Genomic DNA, 16,820 nt, shown 5'->3' with positions numbered 1-16,820 from the left:
CAGAATTTCATGGTTTGTGTGTGTGTGTGTGTGTGTGTGTGTGTATGTGTGTGTTTGTGTTGAATGTGTGTCTGCCCCTCTTCTCACCAGCATCCTTGTTCCAAACAGAGAGCACCCTGAATATGAAGGCGCTGAATGTGGCAGCAAAATATCCCCGCCAGTAATTCCTCACCGCAAAGTAGGTAGACGTGACCTCAATACTGAACAACACCCCTGGTGGTGGTGGTGGTGGAGGGAGAAAGAGAGAGAGAGAGAGAGAGAGAGGAGGAAGGACAGAGGGAGAGGAGGGATTAGAGAGGAGAAATGAGGATGGATAGTGCGAGGAGGGTGAGGGAGAGGGAGAGAGACAGAAATAGAAAAGGGAGGGAGAGAGAGGGGGGAACAGAAATGAGTTAAACAAGCAGAATGAGACCAAAAACACTAGAAGCTAAGAGTGTAATTATACACAACAGGGGAACCACAAGGAGGGGATAAACACACAACCACACACACATATGCATGTAGTCTCTGCAACACACGCACACACACACACACACACAGACACACACACACACACACACACACACACACACACACACACACACACACACACACACACACACACACACACACACACACACACATGGGTAGAATCAACATTTGAAGAAATAAAATAAACATCAGAGCTTGGAAACATTATTCTGAACAAGACAAAACAGCTGAGTAGTAGACAAGAATGAAAATCAATATGTCATTAGTTCTCCCTTTGGTTTTTTAATGTTTTTAATTTATGCACACTCAGTGTATTAAGGGATGTGTTTGGGTACTTTTGATTGATATTGCAACTAACAATTATCTACACAATTATTACCAAAAGTATTGATTGTTTCGTAGTTTTTTTTTAATAAGTAGTGACTTATTCACATGACATTTTTTGTCTGAGAACAATCCAAAGCGAACCAGAGAACTGACAATATTACTTAAAAAATGACTCTAGTGTTTATCAACTAGTTGAAGAATATTGGCATCAGCCTCAAAGTGTGCAATCACCCAGGAAACAAAAACAGCCATTATGAGCACTACCATTATGTCATTATAGTCATTATAGTTTTCTTTGTACATGGAGAATGTGAGAGGCTAACAAACCATACATTTAGGAGCCAGCAATACAATGGATGAAGATCTCCAAATGACTGGTGAGCTCCACTGTAATTATGTGTGCACATAAAACAAGCATCTAACCGAGGAATATGTCTGTGCCATTTAAATATTTAGCTATTTTGAAATCCCCATAAGGAAAAGGCATTTTATTTTGACAATATTTTTTAAATGTAATCAAATGAATGAAAACTTCTTTTTGCATCAGTGTTCAATATTGCCTTATCACCCCATGCGAACCTTATTACTTTTCTTTTTTTCCTGACTAAATAAGCAATAATCAAAGAAAAAACAAAAAAACAAACAAATTAGAAGTACAAGATATAAAATGACCAAAATGATCAATTTTATTAGGAAAAAGGAAAAGTTATAGATCTTGCTAAGAATTCAAAGCCAAATTTTTGGGCGTGATAATTTGCGATATCTAATATTTGGGACACAGTATTTGAGATTGTACTCAGAAGGTTTTGTGGTTAACATCCAGGTCTACAGGGAAACTTTTCATATTACATCCTCAGTGCAGGACTGATCCAGTACAGGGAGATGTTTGGTGCAGTAGCTTTGCTTGTAAGTGGCAGTGTGCAGATGTACAGTACCTCCTAGTGGAGTGCCGAAACAGCATCCCACCCCCACGGCACAGCCAACAGTCAGTATGTCTGTGTAACCATAAGGGTTCTACTGACACAGAAAACAGAGAGGGAGAGGAAAAACATGGGGGGGGAAGTGAAGGGGTGAGACAGAGAGAGAATGAGGGAGGGAAGTTGTGAGATGATGAAGGGGAAAATGAAGGTGATGAAGGAGCGTAGACAGAAAGACAGGAGAGTTTGAGAGAATAAAAGATCAAGGTGGGGAAGACAGGACGTGGAACCACAGGGGAGGGGATTGACAGAAGGGAAGCAAAATGGAAAAAAGTGAATAAATAATGCTCCCTGGAGTGTGGCAATAATAATAAAAAAAAGATAGGAAGAAGGGGGGAAAAAAATCACACTTAGAGAATAGAAAGGAGAGGATGCACAAGGCGATGATAGTAATCTGACAGAGGAGGCAGTGAGCAATCAGTGGTCACATTTTCCTTATAGACAGCAAAAGGAAAAATGAAGGTAGCAGACATTCATGACCTTGAATTATAATGATCCATATAACTTTTAAAAATCTGAATTTAATCGGAGAGTGTAATTTAATATATATACAATATTGACATTTTGGGAAACATGTTTATCCATGCTGAAATTTTCTCCTCTAATTCACACAAAAGTAAGAGAACATCAATACGACTCTCAGGTCTGTACCCGAAATAAGGAGCCAGCCTGTAGCTGGGCGTGAACTAGTTTAGCTTAAATGATGGAAGCAGAGGGAAACAACTAGCCTGACTCAGAAACTCAGGGCCGCATCTCCAGACACCCATTAGTTTCATAAGTGAACTTCAGAGGTGTCGGTAAGAAAAAGATGTTTCCTCTCACAGAGCTGTTTCCAGTCTTTACACTAAACTAATCCAAACACCTTCTGGCTCCAGCGTCATATTTAGTCTGAAGAGTGGTATCAATATTCTCACCTCACTCTCAGCAAGAAAGTGCAATGTCCCAAAATGTCGAATTAGTTCTTTACAGTAGACAGAGCCCTGTAATCCAAGGCTCAGGTGTTACTGTTAGGTCAGACTGCTGCATGTTTACACATTCATTCAGTACGATACATCACTTGTAATGCAGGACACTGGTCTGAGGTCAGATTTAATCTCCACATTCGTGTTGCTGAGGTTATTTCAGGAGGGCAAAGCTGACCAGAGACCTGCTCCAGAGCTTGTTAGGGGTGTGGGGGCGGGACTTGCCTCCCACTGGGGCAGCGAAACAGGTGGCCACTCCCACGGCACACGCACACACCAACAGGTCCTGGTAATTGGTGCCATTCTGAGGTTAAGGGTCATGGGTGGAAAGGGACAGGGAGGGGCCGGGGGGGAGAGGGAGGAGCGTGGGGACACAGACGAGCGGGGATGAATGAGAAAGTCAAAGGTAGGTGGAGATAGAGAGAGCAGGGAAAGGGGGGGAGACATGGATATGGGAGGTCACTGTTAATACACATGCCAGACATAACCATCACACTATTAATACAGTGAGACACAAACACAGACGAGGTGTGAGGGGGAGAGCCAAAACAAAGACACCACAGGAACTGGGAGGGGAGGGCAGGAGGGGGACATATAGGAGAGGACAACAGGCACAGGGTTCCCACTTTCTCATTCTCTTCAATGTCCAATTCAAGGACCTTTAGATGAATATCAACGACTCCAAATTGGCCCATTTGGCAAACTCAAACCCGGCAGGGGCCTCGTGCGAAGTTAAGACCTTGTCGAGTAACAAGTGTTGATAGAACTGAAAGACGAGGAATGACATTTTCAAGGACATCAAATCATTTTCTAAACAAGGGTCTACTGTCTACAGACACCGACCTGATGTCAGAGATACTCGAAAAGTCAAGGGATCAACAAAGTGGATACAATTCAACCTGTGGGCACAGCTGTTGGCAATGACCAACAGCTATCAGGACATTGAGGAGAAAAGTCAGAGGTTTTCTGTGGGAACCCCAAGGCAAGGCAAGTTACGATGGAAAAACAGCATTCCACATTCATTGGTGCCCTAACTGTGGTGAACGTGGTCCGTTTTGGTCAGGGCCTTGGCTTACCTCATAGACTCCAGAGAAGATGGACATGAATCGACTCAGCACGGCGGCGCAGATGCTGGCGATGTGGACAAATGGACCCTGCAGGTGACGGAGACACGTGTTGTATTAGAACAGATAAATTATGGTATAAATGTGGGATGTTACAGTTGCCCTGCTACTCAAATAGAGGGAATGTACTCCTTTGCTGAGAGCTTAATTAATTTGCCTCAGTCCCGTGAGAGGGGGCAGAGAGGAAAAACCCGACACAAGATCATTTATCATCTTCCAAGCTTGGAGAAAGAAGAGGCGATGAGTGATGAGGAAAGAAATGAATAGTGGAAGGACATGATGAGGATGGTGATGCTGGATCAATGGGCGGCAATAGAAACAGGGAAAGACATATAGTCGAAAGATAAAAAAGGTTTACCTCTTTTCCCACTGGCATTCCACTGCCCAGGCCAGCAGTCAGGCCGATGACCTTTGCTACGAAGGCTTTCAGGGTAAGATATTCTTTCAGGACTACACCTCGAAGGATGGTTTTCAGCTCTGGAATACCAGAACCTGTTCAGAAAAAAGAGGATGGATAGAGAGCGAGGCTAGTCGTGTGAGTGTAAAGTCGGTGAGGTTAAAAGGTCAAAATGCTACGATCCTACAACAGGAAAATGGACAATAATAAAAAAAAAAAGGCTGTGGGCGAAGATATGAGAGCCTGACAGGTGATGGAGAGCTTACCGATGGCCTGTGGGGAAACCAGGTGACAGAAGAGCGAGGCGAACATGATAAGGATCATGGGATACGTAACCCACGCAAGGTATTGGAGTGCCACGTTGCCCTTCAGCTCCCCGTGCATCCACTTATAGGCTGGAAGACAAAAATGTCAGAAATGAAAAAAAAGAGGTGTTGACGAGACCAACCCTTATGACCTTGCCCTGCGCTACCTTGCAGGCTCTTGGCGCTGGCATAGTCCATACTCCAGCTGACCAGAGCCATAGTCAGTCCCAGGAGAACCAGGAAAATCCAATCCTCCCCCATCTTGGTCACTATGTACCGCCGCACACGAGCCAAACAATCTGGGACAGAGAATTAAAAAATTAATGATTCACCTCCAAGCCATTTATCACCTGATTTAATTATTTATTAATTATTATCATTGTAGCAATGCCTGAGAGGGAATCAGTCGGTGTGATTATGGGTGTAGTGACGAGGCTGTAGCTCATCCCAGAAGTACCTATAAAGTCAGTACAAAATGATGTGAATGGTGTGTGGTGTTCTCACATCAACAAACGGATGTACTGTATGTGCATTGTCTGGATAGAGTTTTTTGTAAACACATCAACAATATGAATATAGAAAGAGATAATACAACAATCACAGGTTAATTCACCGAGAGTAAAAGTGTCTCATTTACTGAAGTGAAAGTAATATTTCTAAAATTGTTAAAATACGCAGTTGATTTACTCGTATAATTAGTCATCCCAGTAGGCGTTATTAAGTGTCCAAAGCAAAAGCACTCATTATAGAAAATGGCCCTGCATGAGTGGCATGTGATTATACATTATATTTCCAGACTATTATTACTGATGCATGAATGTGTAAGAAGTATTTCATGTTTGAGGTTGGTTGGACCGGAGGTAATTTGAACCATATAATACACTGGTTAAATAAAATAAAAAAATAAGAAGCATCATAATATGTCTTATTCTAAAACGTCACCATGGTTGTTCAATAAATGTAGTGGAATATAGTAGATTATTTTATCCTGCGATACGGTGAAGTATAAGTATGAACTAGGATGAAATAAAAAATAGACTAAAAGTAAAAGTACATCAAATTTTCACTCAGTACTTGACTAAATGTAGTTAGTAACGTTGCACCACTGACTGAGTAAATGTCCTCTGTTTATACGTCTGGAAATTTAGGGATTTTTAGTCAGTTCTAGAAATGACCATAACTTGCAGGGCATTTTATATGCTCCACCCCACTTCAGCAAATTCAAATGTGATTACTTTAAAATGAAGAAATAAATATCAAGCATACAGTATTATACCAAAAAGAATTGTATCCATGCAGGTTAGAGATGGGTTTGGGACAATGATTAGTGCGTTTACGATTTAAAATATAATTAAACAGTTATAGTTATAGCCACTCAATACAAGATATCTAAATGAGAAATTTGAGATACATTTTTTTTTAGGTACTAATGACTTCAGAGTGTCTAAAATCCTAACTAAAACCCCAATTGCAATCTAACCCCTTCATGTTCTGTGTGGCACCCTTATTAAACTGCAGCAGTGCATCCTTTTTATGAGCTCATCATGTTGCATGTAAAATCGGAGTAACTAGTAACTGAAGCCATCACGTAAATGTTGCCTCTGCAAAAAAAATAGTCCAGTGTGAAGTGCCAGTAGCTCAAAATTGTGTTTGATTAAAGTAAAAGTATTTCACTCAGGTTTACTTCACCCTCTGTCACCTGGTTACCACATCGATCGCGGCAACTAAAGCATGACCATGGAAACCGTAACCGCAATTTACACCTTCTCAGTCTTGTGTTTGTTCGGCGTCTGAATGTGTTTGGGGTTATTGTGGTAACTCCACATCCCTGCCGGTCACCTTGGCATTTGGAGTACGGACGAGGCTTCTTGGTAGATGAGGTGTGGCTGAGATGTGACTCGAGGGCCACAGGGTGCTGATGATGATGATGATCCCGCCGGCCGTGGCCTCTGCGGCCCGAGGCTGAGGTGTTGTCCCCTGTCTGTCTCCTCCATTGTCTCTCCGTCAGCAAACGGGCAGCCTCCCGTCTGGCAAAGTTCCCCAGCTGCTCCCTGTACTCACCGTACAGCTGTAAACGATGGGGAATACTGACAATGAACCAGGAAACAAATAGCACGCAAAGACATCATACGTCCGCTGGACCTCTCAGCACAGTGGAGAGGAGAGAGGAAAGGACGGAGGGAAGGGAAAGGGGACAGAAGGAAAAAATACCTCTGACAACTGAGACTAGGGTGAAGGATAAAACTAGATCCCGAGTCTTGAGATAATGAGAGAGAGATTGGGGGGGGGGGGGGGGGGGGGGGGGGCGGGCGGGGGAGTGGGGGGGTGGGACATGTGTGTAAGGGATACACTCCAACCAGACAGAAACAGACAAAACTGGCATAGAGATTGGAAAATACCCTCCCCTCAGAGAAGGCAGGGGCTGGCCAGGAGCCAGAGGATGAGATACCGGAAGAGCGGACATTCCGTATCTTCCCCTTCCGACTACGTGTGCGCTTTACACCTACAACCCCACAGCCACATGCACACGCTGTCAGAAAACACGACACCGCGTGATCCAGTGCACTGCACTCTTTTAAAACCGTAGCGGCTATAAAATACTGCAGATCCAGGTGCAGCTACGATGTGCAACTGAAACCCCGTGATCACATGGATCCAAGCACACAGAAAAGCAAGACGCTAAATCACAGAGGGCTGGCTGCCACGCATTTCTGTCTCATGTTCACACAGAGACGGGGACCTGGCGCATCCAACTGTGAGGCCCCCAACTGACCGACTCACTGGAAAGCTCAACTAAATGCACGTAAATACATTGGTCAAAAAATAAAGGTAATAACAACCAAAAGTTGAAAATTGACTATATGACAAGGGCAAGTTGGTGGAATCTGTCCTTCAGTGAGACTTTCTTCAGTTTACGTGCACAGAAATTGATTTTCCCAACCATGAGCCACTACAACCACACTACAAAGAGACATCACACAGACGGTGTAGCAGTTACACTGTTAAAGGCTCTTGGAAACTTTGGATGCCTCTAAATCAAATCACAGGTTATTATGATCCCAACTAAACACTACAAACCCCACAGCAAAATTCAGAACAGCGCTGCACCGCTAACAGCTTCCGAGCACTAATGCAACAAGTGTTGGTAAAGGCCGATAACAGTCGACCAGTGAGAAGCCATACAACTGCAGACCACTCGTCCACTTGGATTATTTGGATTTATACAAAAAGAGCTCTTTGAATATCGCTTTCCATGAATCATCTATTTTTTTTTTTTTAGCTTGGTGTGCTGCCAGAGTGACAGGGTTTACCACTAAGGACATGACAGTCATGTGGAGGACTTTCAATCGGAGGTCACAGGAAACATTCAGCGTCAGACGAAGAGGATTTTTCACCGAAAGCTAACCTGCTTGTCACAGCCTGAGTGAACCAAATAGTATCCTTTGGTTCAATGAACGACAGCAAGAATTGTATGCAAAAAAATCGAATGTGTTGTCTTTCTGTCTTGTATGTCAATCTCTTATCATGATGATGTCACTCAAGTTCATTTTTGCATGCAGAAACTCATTAGGTTTAATATACCTATGAACTACAGTCACATTGCATCCAGTTGAAAAAACAAAACAAAGTAACCTATGAAGATAAAAACAGAAAAGAAGCCTGCCGTGTTTGATCAGTATGACGGCATTAAAAAACCCCAACCGCAGAGCAGATGGAGCCTTTGGTCCCTGTGTCTTTACCTGTTTCTCATCAGTTGTCTCCTGCATGATGTGGCAGCAGCTCCGTCTCTGTCTCTGTCTCCTGTCCCACACTGCACCACAACCTCTGCACTACACATTAACACCAAACGCACTAATCCATCAACATCATGAAACAGAGGCTGGTACCAGACACTCTCCGAACCAGGTACAGTATCGACGAGAGAAACCTGTGCACTGTTCACAGGGGGGGGGGGGGGGGGGGGGTATCTGCTGTTGTTCCACACGTTTCATCTCCAAGGTCCAAGTCAAATAATATCAAAAAGATCTCCACAGACAATATTTGCTAACAAAAAATAGCCTTTCTGTTGTTGGCTTTGTAGATGACACCTACAGTTTTTGATACAGTTTTTCATTTTTCACTGCGTAGAATCTGAAAGCTGCCTCCCTCCATCCATTTTCTTGTTTGTTATAGGAAGATGTGTATCCCGGTGTGCATCAGGTAGAATGCAGGGAAATTCCTATTACAAGTACCAGACTATTGCAAGTGTCAAACATGTTTTATGGTGGCTGTTGCATTGGTTATTGTATGTGGATCTTTCAACGTAACGGTGCTTGTGATCCTTTTTGAATCAACCCATGAGCCAATATTTTACCAAATTATTAATCTGCATAGGTTTTCCAGTTTTAAAGAACATTCCTGTATTACATTCAGCTTCCCCTCAAACCCCTTTTATCTAAAACTTGCTTTTTTGTCTATATCAATGTATTTCATCATTTGAATGTTGGTTACACGATTGTGAGCAAAATGATTAAATTATAATAAAACTATAAAAATGACATTCAAATTTTACCTTGGCCTCTGGAACAGAAAATTCATTGGCTTCGTTAAAAAAAAGCTAAAAAAACTGCAACCCTGCTTTATTGCTTATAAAGTCCACCGAATTATCTAAAAGGAAATAAATGTGAAATGGCAAAAGCAACTTAGAAAGACAAAGATCTCAAAAGGAGACTCAGACTTGACGGCGTGAGAGAAACATTGAAAGCTGCGACTCGTTCACGTCAGCTGACTTTGTTCTGTCTCCATCTTTCAACCTCGTGTTTACCTCCGTGTCACCACGTAACCTTGTGTTACGTCCAACCGAGCCACACAGGGGCCCAAAAAACGACACAAGTGACCAACATTTTCCCAACGTTCACACGCTTGGAACATACACGTTGTCGTGTTTCTGCTGCTCCACCTGTTCAGTGACCTTCCACACCAAGGACAGCCAGTATCCCCTTCTCCTCTTCCTCCTCTCACGGTACTCCCAGTAAGATTCCCCATCACCTCCCCTGGTAGCTCTTTTTATTTTTCTGCACCTTTCTCTCTCTCTCTCTCTTTCTCTTATCTTTCTAAAACGCATGACACACATGTACAGCTCTGCCACTTGCATTCCTAATTATTAGTGACTTTCCCCACTGTAGGAACTTGAGTCTTCACTGTTGTGCCCACTGCAGGTCTCACGGGATGCAGAGAATGGAAGAATGTAAACCATTCCTCCCGTGGCTTTGTTAGAGATACAAAGCCTGTGTTGAAAATTTGCCGGTGAGCTGTCAGGAGCTTTGAATTCATTCGTGGATTTGTCCCTTTATGAGCAGGATGCAACAAGGTGATACACAATGTAACACACGCACACGCGCAAACACACACACACACACACACACACAAAAACATGAAAGTCAAGAGGCAACAAACAATTTCAAGTGTAAGCAAAAGCAGAAACAAGCATGTAGAAAGAAAGAGAGAGAGAGGGAGGGAGGGAGGGGGGTGGGGGCTTCAGTCACAGGGAGAGCGGCTAATAGATGCAGAGGTTCAAGGGCAGTGTGACATTGAGAGTTAATTTAAAAAAAATAATAGCACATTCCTGCGTCCGTTATGAGAGGGAGTCAGCACAGCATATTCATAAATATTTTTGTGTTTGTGTCGGTTCTTAAGCTTGCTTAAGTTAGTTTGTGTTTGAATATGAATGGATTCTTTGTGTGTGTGTGTGTGTGTGTGTGTATGTGTGTGTATGTGTGTGTGGACTTACAACAATATAGTCCTGTCCCTTCGCACAAGGTTAATGATAAAATCTGACCCACTCACTGACGGACAGATCAGGAGATAACCCCCACTCCCCTCCCCGCCCACTCTCACACACACACACACACACGCACACACACATACACACAACGCACGCACGCACACACACGCGCACACACACGCGCACACACACACACACACACACACACACACACACACACACACACGTCCATATGCGCACGCTAATCAACCAGAACAACAACATTGCCATGGCTCTTACAAACAATGTTCAAGCTGTCATGTTCTAATTAAGGCATGTCGGCGCAGCCAAGAGAAAATTAAACCAAACTGTAAACTTCCATGTGTTATGCATGAGGCCGCGGTTCCACTTCACACATGAGTGTAGGGTTAGTAGGGTTAGTAATCCAGGAAAAAAATCCACCATGGACACTTCGTTGTCCTCTCTGAAGCTGGTTTACATTTTCATTCAGCTCTGGCACAACATGAAATTTTGAAATGTCACAAGCAAGTAACGGTGCAATAGCTCGCGCCTCCTGCTTCTCCTTAAAATCATAAATCAGTCCTTGCAAAAACTGCTCCAACTTTATAGGGAGAAAATATTCCAACGCAGAAATTTCGTTAACCTTACCAGAAATTGATCTATGTTCAGAACCGTTTCAAAAGTGTTGATCCGCTCGCTCATCTCGTTAGCTATTCCTCCTGCGGGTCGCGGCTCACTGTGATATACTGTAATTTTCTTATCCAGGATATCTTTGTCTGTCCTCACACACAGACACAGAGTGTACCTGCTACCTGCATACAGTGTAGACCTCAGTGGTCAGTGAGAGAGAGAAAGACACACACACACACACACACACACACACACACACACACACACACACACACACACAAACACACACACACACACACGCACACACGCGGGGGGGGGGGGGGGGGGGGGGGGACGCAGTAGAGGTTAATACAGACACTTGAGGCCTGACAATAAATTGTCAGCAGCTCTTAATTCAGCAGGGTAGACTCTCTGTCAGGCAGCTGATCCAGCAGATTCCAGCAGAGTCCTGCACTAGGATCATAAATGATACCAGGCAGGACACCGTTAAGGAATGAAAATAATACCTGCTAACTGAGCGGAGACCGTAACCATATTAACATTGAGTCGGACGGGGTGGATCATCCTGCACTGTACTTTAAATGCCGATGCTTCAGCACAGATGACATGATCAACTAGTGCCCGACTTGGCTCTGACAGTATCCATCATGTCTTTTGACTAACATTTATTTTTTGTTATACAAACACTTTTCTGGCAGGGATTCATCAAATGTGGTTATTCAAGATGAAGTTATGGAGAAAAAAAACTGTTACTGACGCATGATATTTCACAATAGATGTCATGCTTTTCTACTGTAAACAGTGACAGGTACCAGTGGGTGTCATATTAAGCATTACATTTATTGGACACTATTAATAAAAGACAAATAATCTTAAAGCCAAATGCAAAAAATGCAGCCTTCAAAACCAATTAATTTGGCTTCATCCTTTACCTCCATCCAGTCATTCTCCCACAGTGGGACTTAAAAGTGAGTCACTACATCCGATGTTCTGTCGTGACCCCGTAGTTCTCACGTGGTTTCTGGGTCTTTGGGGACCAAAGTGCTGCTGGTTTTTCAGAAGCCGTTTACATTTACCCGTGAGAAACAGCAGGCATCGGTAAGCCTGTTGGACTGTGGTGATTTGCGTAACTGCAAGTGTATCGTGGGGTTGGACAGCGATGTGCAGCGCTGCTGTCAGCTTGAAAATAACTACTTTTCATTTCAATTTCAGCACTGTGTATACCCTGCAATAGTCTGGTATTTGTAATTCGAATTTCCCTGCATTCTAGCTGATGCATACTGGGACACACTTCTTCCTATAGCAAAGCAGAAAATGGATGGAGGGAGGCAGCTTTCAGAATAAAAATATTAAACACCTTATTAAAAACCAAAGATTCAATTTACCCCAATTTAAAAAAAACAGCCTACCTAGCCACTGTAAAGATACTATAATATGTGATGTTATTGCTTCACATTATCATATATATTTTAATATTGATTATTTTCTTTGTTTAACGTATCTTTTGGGGCACTTGATGCTTTCAGGAAGATGAAACCAAGGGGAAAATCTAACCAAGGATATTGGTAACAATGTCGATTCCTCAAATCACTACTGCTCCAAAATTCGATAGTACATTATTTGACCCAATCTAACACATTGCAGCTCACAAACATTTTAGATGAACCCGATTTGAGTCTCAGTGCCATAAACAGGAGCAGCTAAATTATTGCAGCGTCTGTTGATCTGCATCCTGTTTCCCAGAAACACATTATAAGTTAAGATGCGTTTGGTAATTGATTTACTCCCTGATTTATATTCAGTTTAGTATTTTATTTGTTTTCTACGTATATTAAGGCTCTGTTACATATTCGGTATCAGCTTTTACTGTCTGTGACATTTAAGGACACATGCTTTTCCAGGCCGTCTCACCTATGACTGAACTCTCGTATGCAGCCTTTCACGTTTCTCCCTCACTCTTTCCCCCTGAAACGTTCCCCCCATCGCCACCCCTTCTCCCCGTCTGTCCAACCCCCACCCCTGAGGTGAAACCTTACTCGTGGATAAATTTAGCAGCAGTGTGACCCAATGTTCACTGACACACTTCTCCGCACCTCTCTCCCTCTCTCCCATGCTGTTTGTCTATCTTTCGGCCCATCTCTCCCAGGAGGCCGGTTGCACAGACAGATGGATGGCTGTAAGCTTTACACAAAAACAATGACAAGTTATTGACACTATTGCAAACTTGAAATAGTGTTTTCCTCCGGTCGCTATTTACGCAATCGCGATCAGTTTAATTACTACATTATAGCAATTCTGTCATTGAAAAGACACATCGTGTGACTGTGATATCGTGTGAAATTGAATGGCTTAATCGTCTACATCCCAGTCATTCCAGTCAGCAAGACATTTGGCAGGTGAACATTATCCCTTTTAGTAGCCTGTAACACTGGACACTTATGAGATCTATTTCACTGCTGTTGACATTCTCACAGATTGAGACTCGTCACACAGCCTCATTTTTAACCACATCCATTGCACAAATTGTGACACACAACCTGGTGCATGAAAAGCAAGCACGGAAACACGGGAGGCCTGTAGAGTCTCTCTGCTCCCGTCAAGTGTCCGTCAGCGTGACACGTGTCCTCAGAGCGAGCTTCCTCTTTGTTAAGGTCAGGGGTCAGTGACAGCTGTGTGACTTAGAAGTAGTTAACACAACTTCACAAACCTAGCAGGCATTAAATTGTCAATTTGCAGGTCACACGATGCTTAGTTCTCTGGTTAAATACTGTATAATTCTTGTTATAACTAAAGTGACGAGTCCATAATTTCTAGTTAACTTCCTCCAAGAGGTTCCCTTAAACGAATCGGGTAATTTATTTATACACTATGGCTTTTTATTAGGCGTGTGATCCAACAGCCCAGTCATAACATTGTTGGAAATGTGTAAAAAATCAATCATATGGTTTTACATCAATGTCATAGTTAATGGGGATGTTGTGGGGGGCTGTTTTTTTTGAGTATTACGCCATACTCGTATTGAGTTCAGGTAATAATAACAGGGAAAGACAGTTTTTTTGTTATTCAAACCCTGACAACATAATGATGAATGACAACACTCCTACGTCAGAAGTTAAGGCATTGACATCTCAGTGGAACTGATGACTAAGTGTGAATTACAGAACATTTTATAAAAAAGTAAACTAAAGTGTATTTGAGTAGAAATGTTATTATTAATTCATTAATGATTTATTAATTACTATTGATTGTTAGTGTATTAACATTTTAGTCAGTGCACAGCAGGTCACCTGCAATGATGCAAAGCTTGTTTAAAGGCAAGAAACAATTTAGAAGGTATAGAGATATTTTTTGTCATGATATATGGACATATTTAATAATCATTTAAATAAAGCTTGTCTCTTTTCTTATAAATAGTACTTATTGAAATTCTTTCCAGGAAAAGATTTATACATACATTTTTTTTTTCATTTAATGAATGTCTTTGTCTTATACAAACTTTCATACTTCCGTTGATACTGCTGCCTGTCTTTGTGCAATTGTGTGTATCGACCTTGTTAAAAAGCACTTAAAGAACTATATTTCACTGTGAAACAAGTGAAATATCATGAAGTAATATGTAATCTAAACATCTAATAACATTTTGCTTAACCAAATTCAACACTTGTTTTAACCTCAACACTTTCTGGAAACAAGCAGACGCCGAACATCTACTCCCATCACCAGTTTTGCATCTGTGAAAATTCTGCTGACTAAATAATCCAGCTGTTAATATATGCAACCAGATCCTGCTCCCAATCAATAAATAAATAATATTAGGATGATCTATCAACAGCTCTACACATAAGCTCCTCAATTCCATCAAGGGTCTAATTTCCTCTCTCTCTATCACACACACCTGAGAGACATGCGACTTTGCGGCGAGACATTAGGGCCTGTAAATCGTGTGATTAATTGAGATGATTTCTTATTAATATCTGACCTGTGGGCCCTGACGTGCTTCAGGAGGGCCTTGAATTAAAAAATCGCTGCTTTCGGCAAATGGTCCATCTTCTCGAAGGAGAAGAGGAGCTGACACTTTCTCTCCACAGTTGCTCAGGCTGGGTTAACACATATTGTGCAAACACACACACCAGCTGCTTTCACCTCAGTTGCTCATGTAACTGTCATTCGTCCCATCTGATAATTCATAATCATCATTGCGGAAAATAACCTAAAAAAAACAAACCTAGATGCAGACAAAATGTTTGAAAACATCCACTGAGAGCAGAAGAAAAAAAAGTTTGATGCTGTGAGTGAGTCATTCTTGTCCAAGGTGTGATTGGACAAAGAGAGGATTTAAAAAAATATGAGGACATCTCAGGATGTCCCTGGGAGGAATGGCCATCGTCCTGGATGAGTATTTGAACAGATGAACCAGAGGATATAGTGACATGACTTCATCTCAACAAGTACATCTAACCTGTCTGCTCAGGTTTCCTGTATATAGGTATTTATATCCACACATGAAAACAGCAATGACTTTACAAGGCTGCAGCCTGAGAAGGCGTACAGATAGAAGGCGAGAGAAAGGGTCATATAGAAGCAGTGTGCTTAAGGGTATAATCTGGGGAATGCCCCCCCCCACAAAAGAAAATAAATTCAAATGCACAAAAATAAACAACAACAAAAAAAACCACAGTCAATAACAGTCAAATGCAAAAGATTAAATCCAAGCTAGTAAATACCAAATAAATAATAAAATCCCTGTATACTGTAGGGATGACTTTCCATTTATCGCCTTCGCTCAGCGTCTCATAACGTGGGAGGTGTGAAACCAGCGGAGACTGTTAATGTGTTTGAGGGCTGTGCAAATAAACATCACATGAAGCTGCCGAAATCTTGCTCAAGAAGAAAAAGAGAACGGGGGAGGCGGCGGCGGCGAGGAGGAGGAAGGATAGCGGAGATAAAGAGCACTGATTCAACAGTAGGGCACGAGGGGAACTTTGTGTGATGCGGCGGAGAACCAGGAAACACACAAAGCACAGGGGTTGTTGATGAAAGAGGATGCAACAACAGATGAACTGAATGAACAGAAGGTAGTTTGGGTAGAGGAGTGATGAAAGGTCGGGGTGAAAAGAAGTAGGGAAAGTTAAAAAGGAACAGCGAGGATGGTTAGAGAAGATTTAGTGGCAGGTGGGGAGGTGGACAGATGGCGGAGAGGCAGGTGAAGGTACATAAAATGAGACAGACGGGAAAGCAGACAGGCAGACAGGTAACGGAGGATTTGGTCGAGACCTACCAGGGTCTGTTGGTATCTCAGAGCCTTCCTTTGCGACGCATCTGCAGCCATTGACACGCTGTCACTGATCCAGAAATAACCTCGCTGGACACCCCAGCATTTCCAATGGCGTTTGCAACACCACAAACACATACACACACACGCACGCACACGCACTCTCCCTCACTTACATGCCGTATAGACACTTCAGGACAGGTCAAACAAACGTGGAAACATCTTGAGTCTTACTGTCCTATAAACTCATTCTTGAACACCCTTGTTACACGGAGAGAGAAAAAAAACCCAAAAAACAGAAGAAGTCCTTCCCCGAAAAGCGCACTTCTCCAGATGATCCAGAGGCTGCGAGCCGTCCAGCTCCACTGCGGCTCTGACAAACACACGGACAGAGATCAGACAGGCGGACAAAGCGGAGTAAAACCATCTGATGAGGCAGTGAAGGACGCAGCGCTTTCCTTTATTAGAACTGCAGACACCTAATAACCAACACACACACACACACGCACATAAAGAACTTGTTGCCCTTAGCAGCACCCTCCCTGCCAGCCGGCCATTAGGTGTGTGCATGTTTTTGGATGGACTGTTCTT

General features: G+C 42.7%; 1 protein-coding gene across 1 annotated transcript in view; it reads right to left on the bottom strand.

Moving 5' to 3' along the window:
- Nucleotides 1–16,820, bottom strand: part of clcn1b (chloride channel, voltage-sensitive 1b) — a 26,517-nt gene extending 9,697 nt beyond the window's left edge. The window contains exons 1-8 of the mRNA XM_035641205.2: nucleotides 16,236–16,820; nucleotides 6,403–6,631; nucleotides 4,731–4,862; nucleotides 4,525–4,653; nucleotides 4,220–4,353; nucleotides 3,814–3,891; nucleotides 1,734–1,812; nucleotides 88–213 (exon numbers count right to left, since the gene is read on the bottom strand). Of these exons, the coding sequence (XP_035497098.2) occupies nucleotides 88–213; nucleotides 1,734–1,812; nucleotides 3,814–3,891; nucleotides 4,220–4,353; nucleotides 4,525–4,653; nucleotides 4,731–4,862; nucleotides 6,403–6,631; nucleotides 16,236–16,367 (1,039 nt within the window). The 5' untranslated portion in view covers nucleotides 16,368–16,820. The remainder of the gene's footprint in view (nucleotides 1–87; nucleotides 214–1,733; nucleotides 1,813–3,813; nucleotides 3,892–4,219; nucleotides 4,354–4,524; nucleotides 4,654–4,730; nucleotides 4,863–6,402; nucleotides 6,632–16,235) is intronic.

Source organism: Scophthalmus maximus, chromosome 1 (genome assembly GCF_022379125.1).
Source record: "Scophthalmus maximus strain ysfricsl-2021 chromosome 1, ASM2237912v1, whole genome shotgun sequence".
NCBI classification, from domain to species: Eukaryota; Metazoa; Chordata; class Actinopteri; order Pleuronectiformes; family Scophthalmidae; genus Scophthalmus; species Scophthalmus maximus.
The sequence above is the reverse complement of the archived record's forward strand: the minus strand, read 5'-3'. Positions and strand labels throughout refer to the sequence as shown.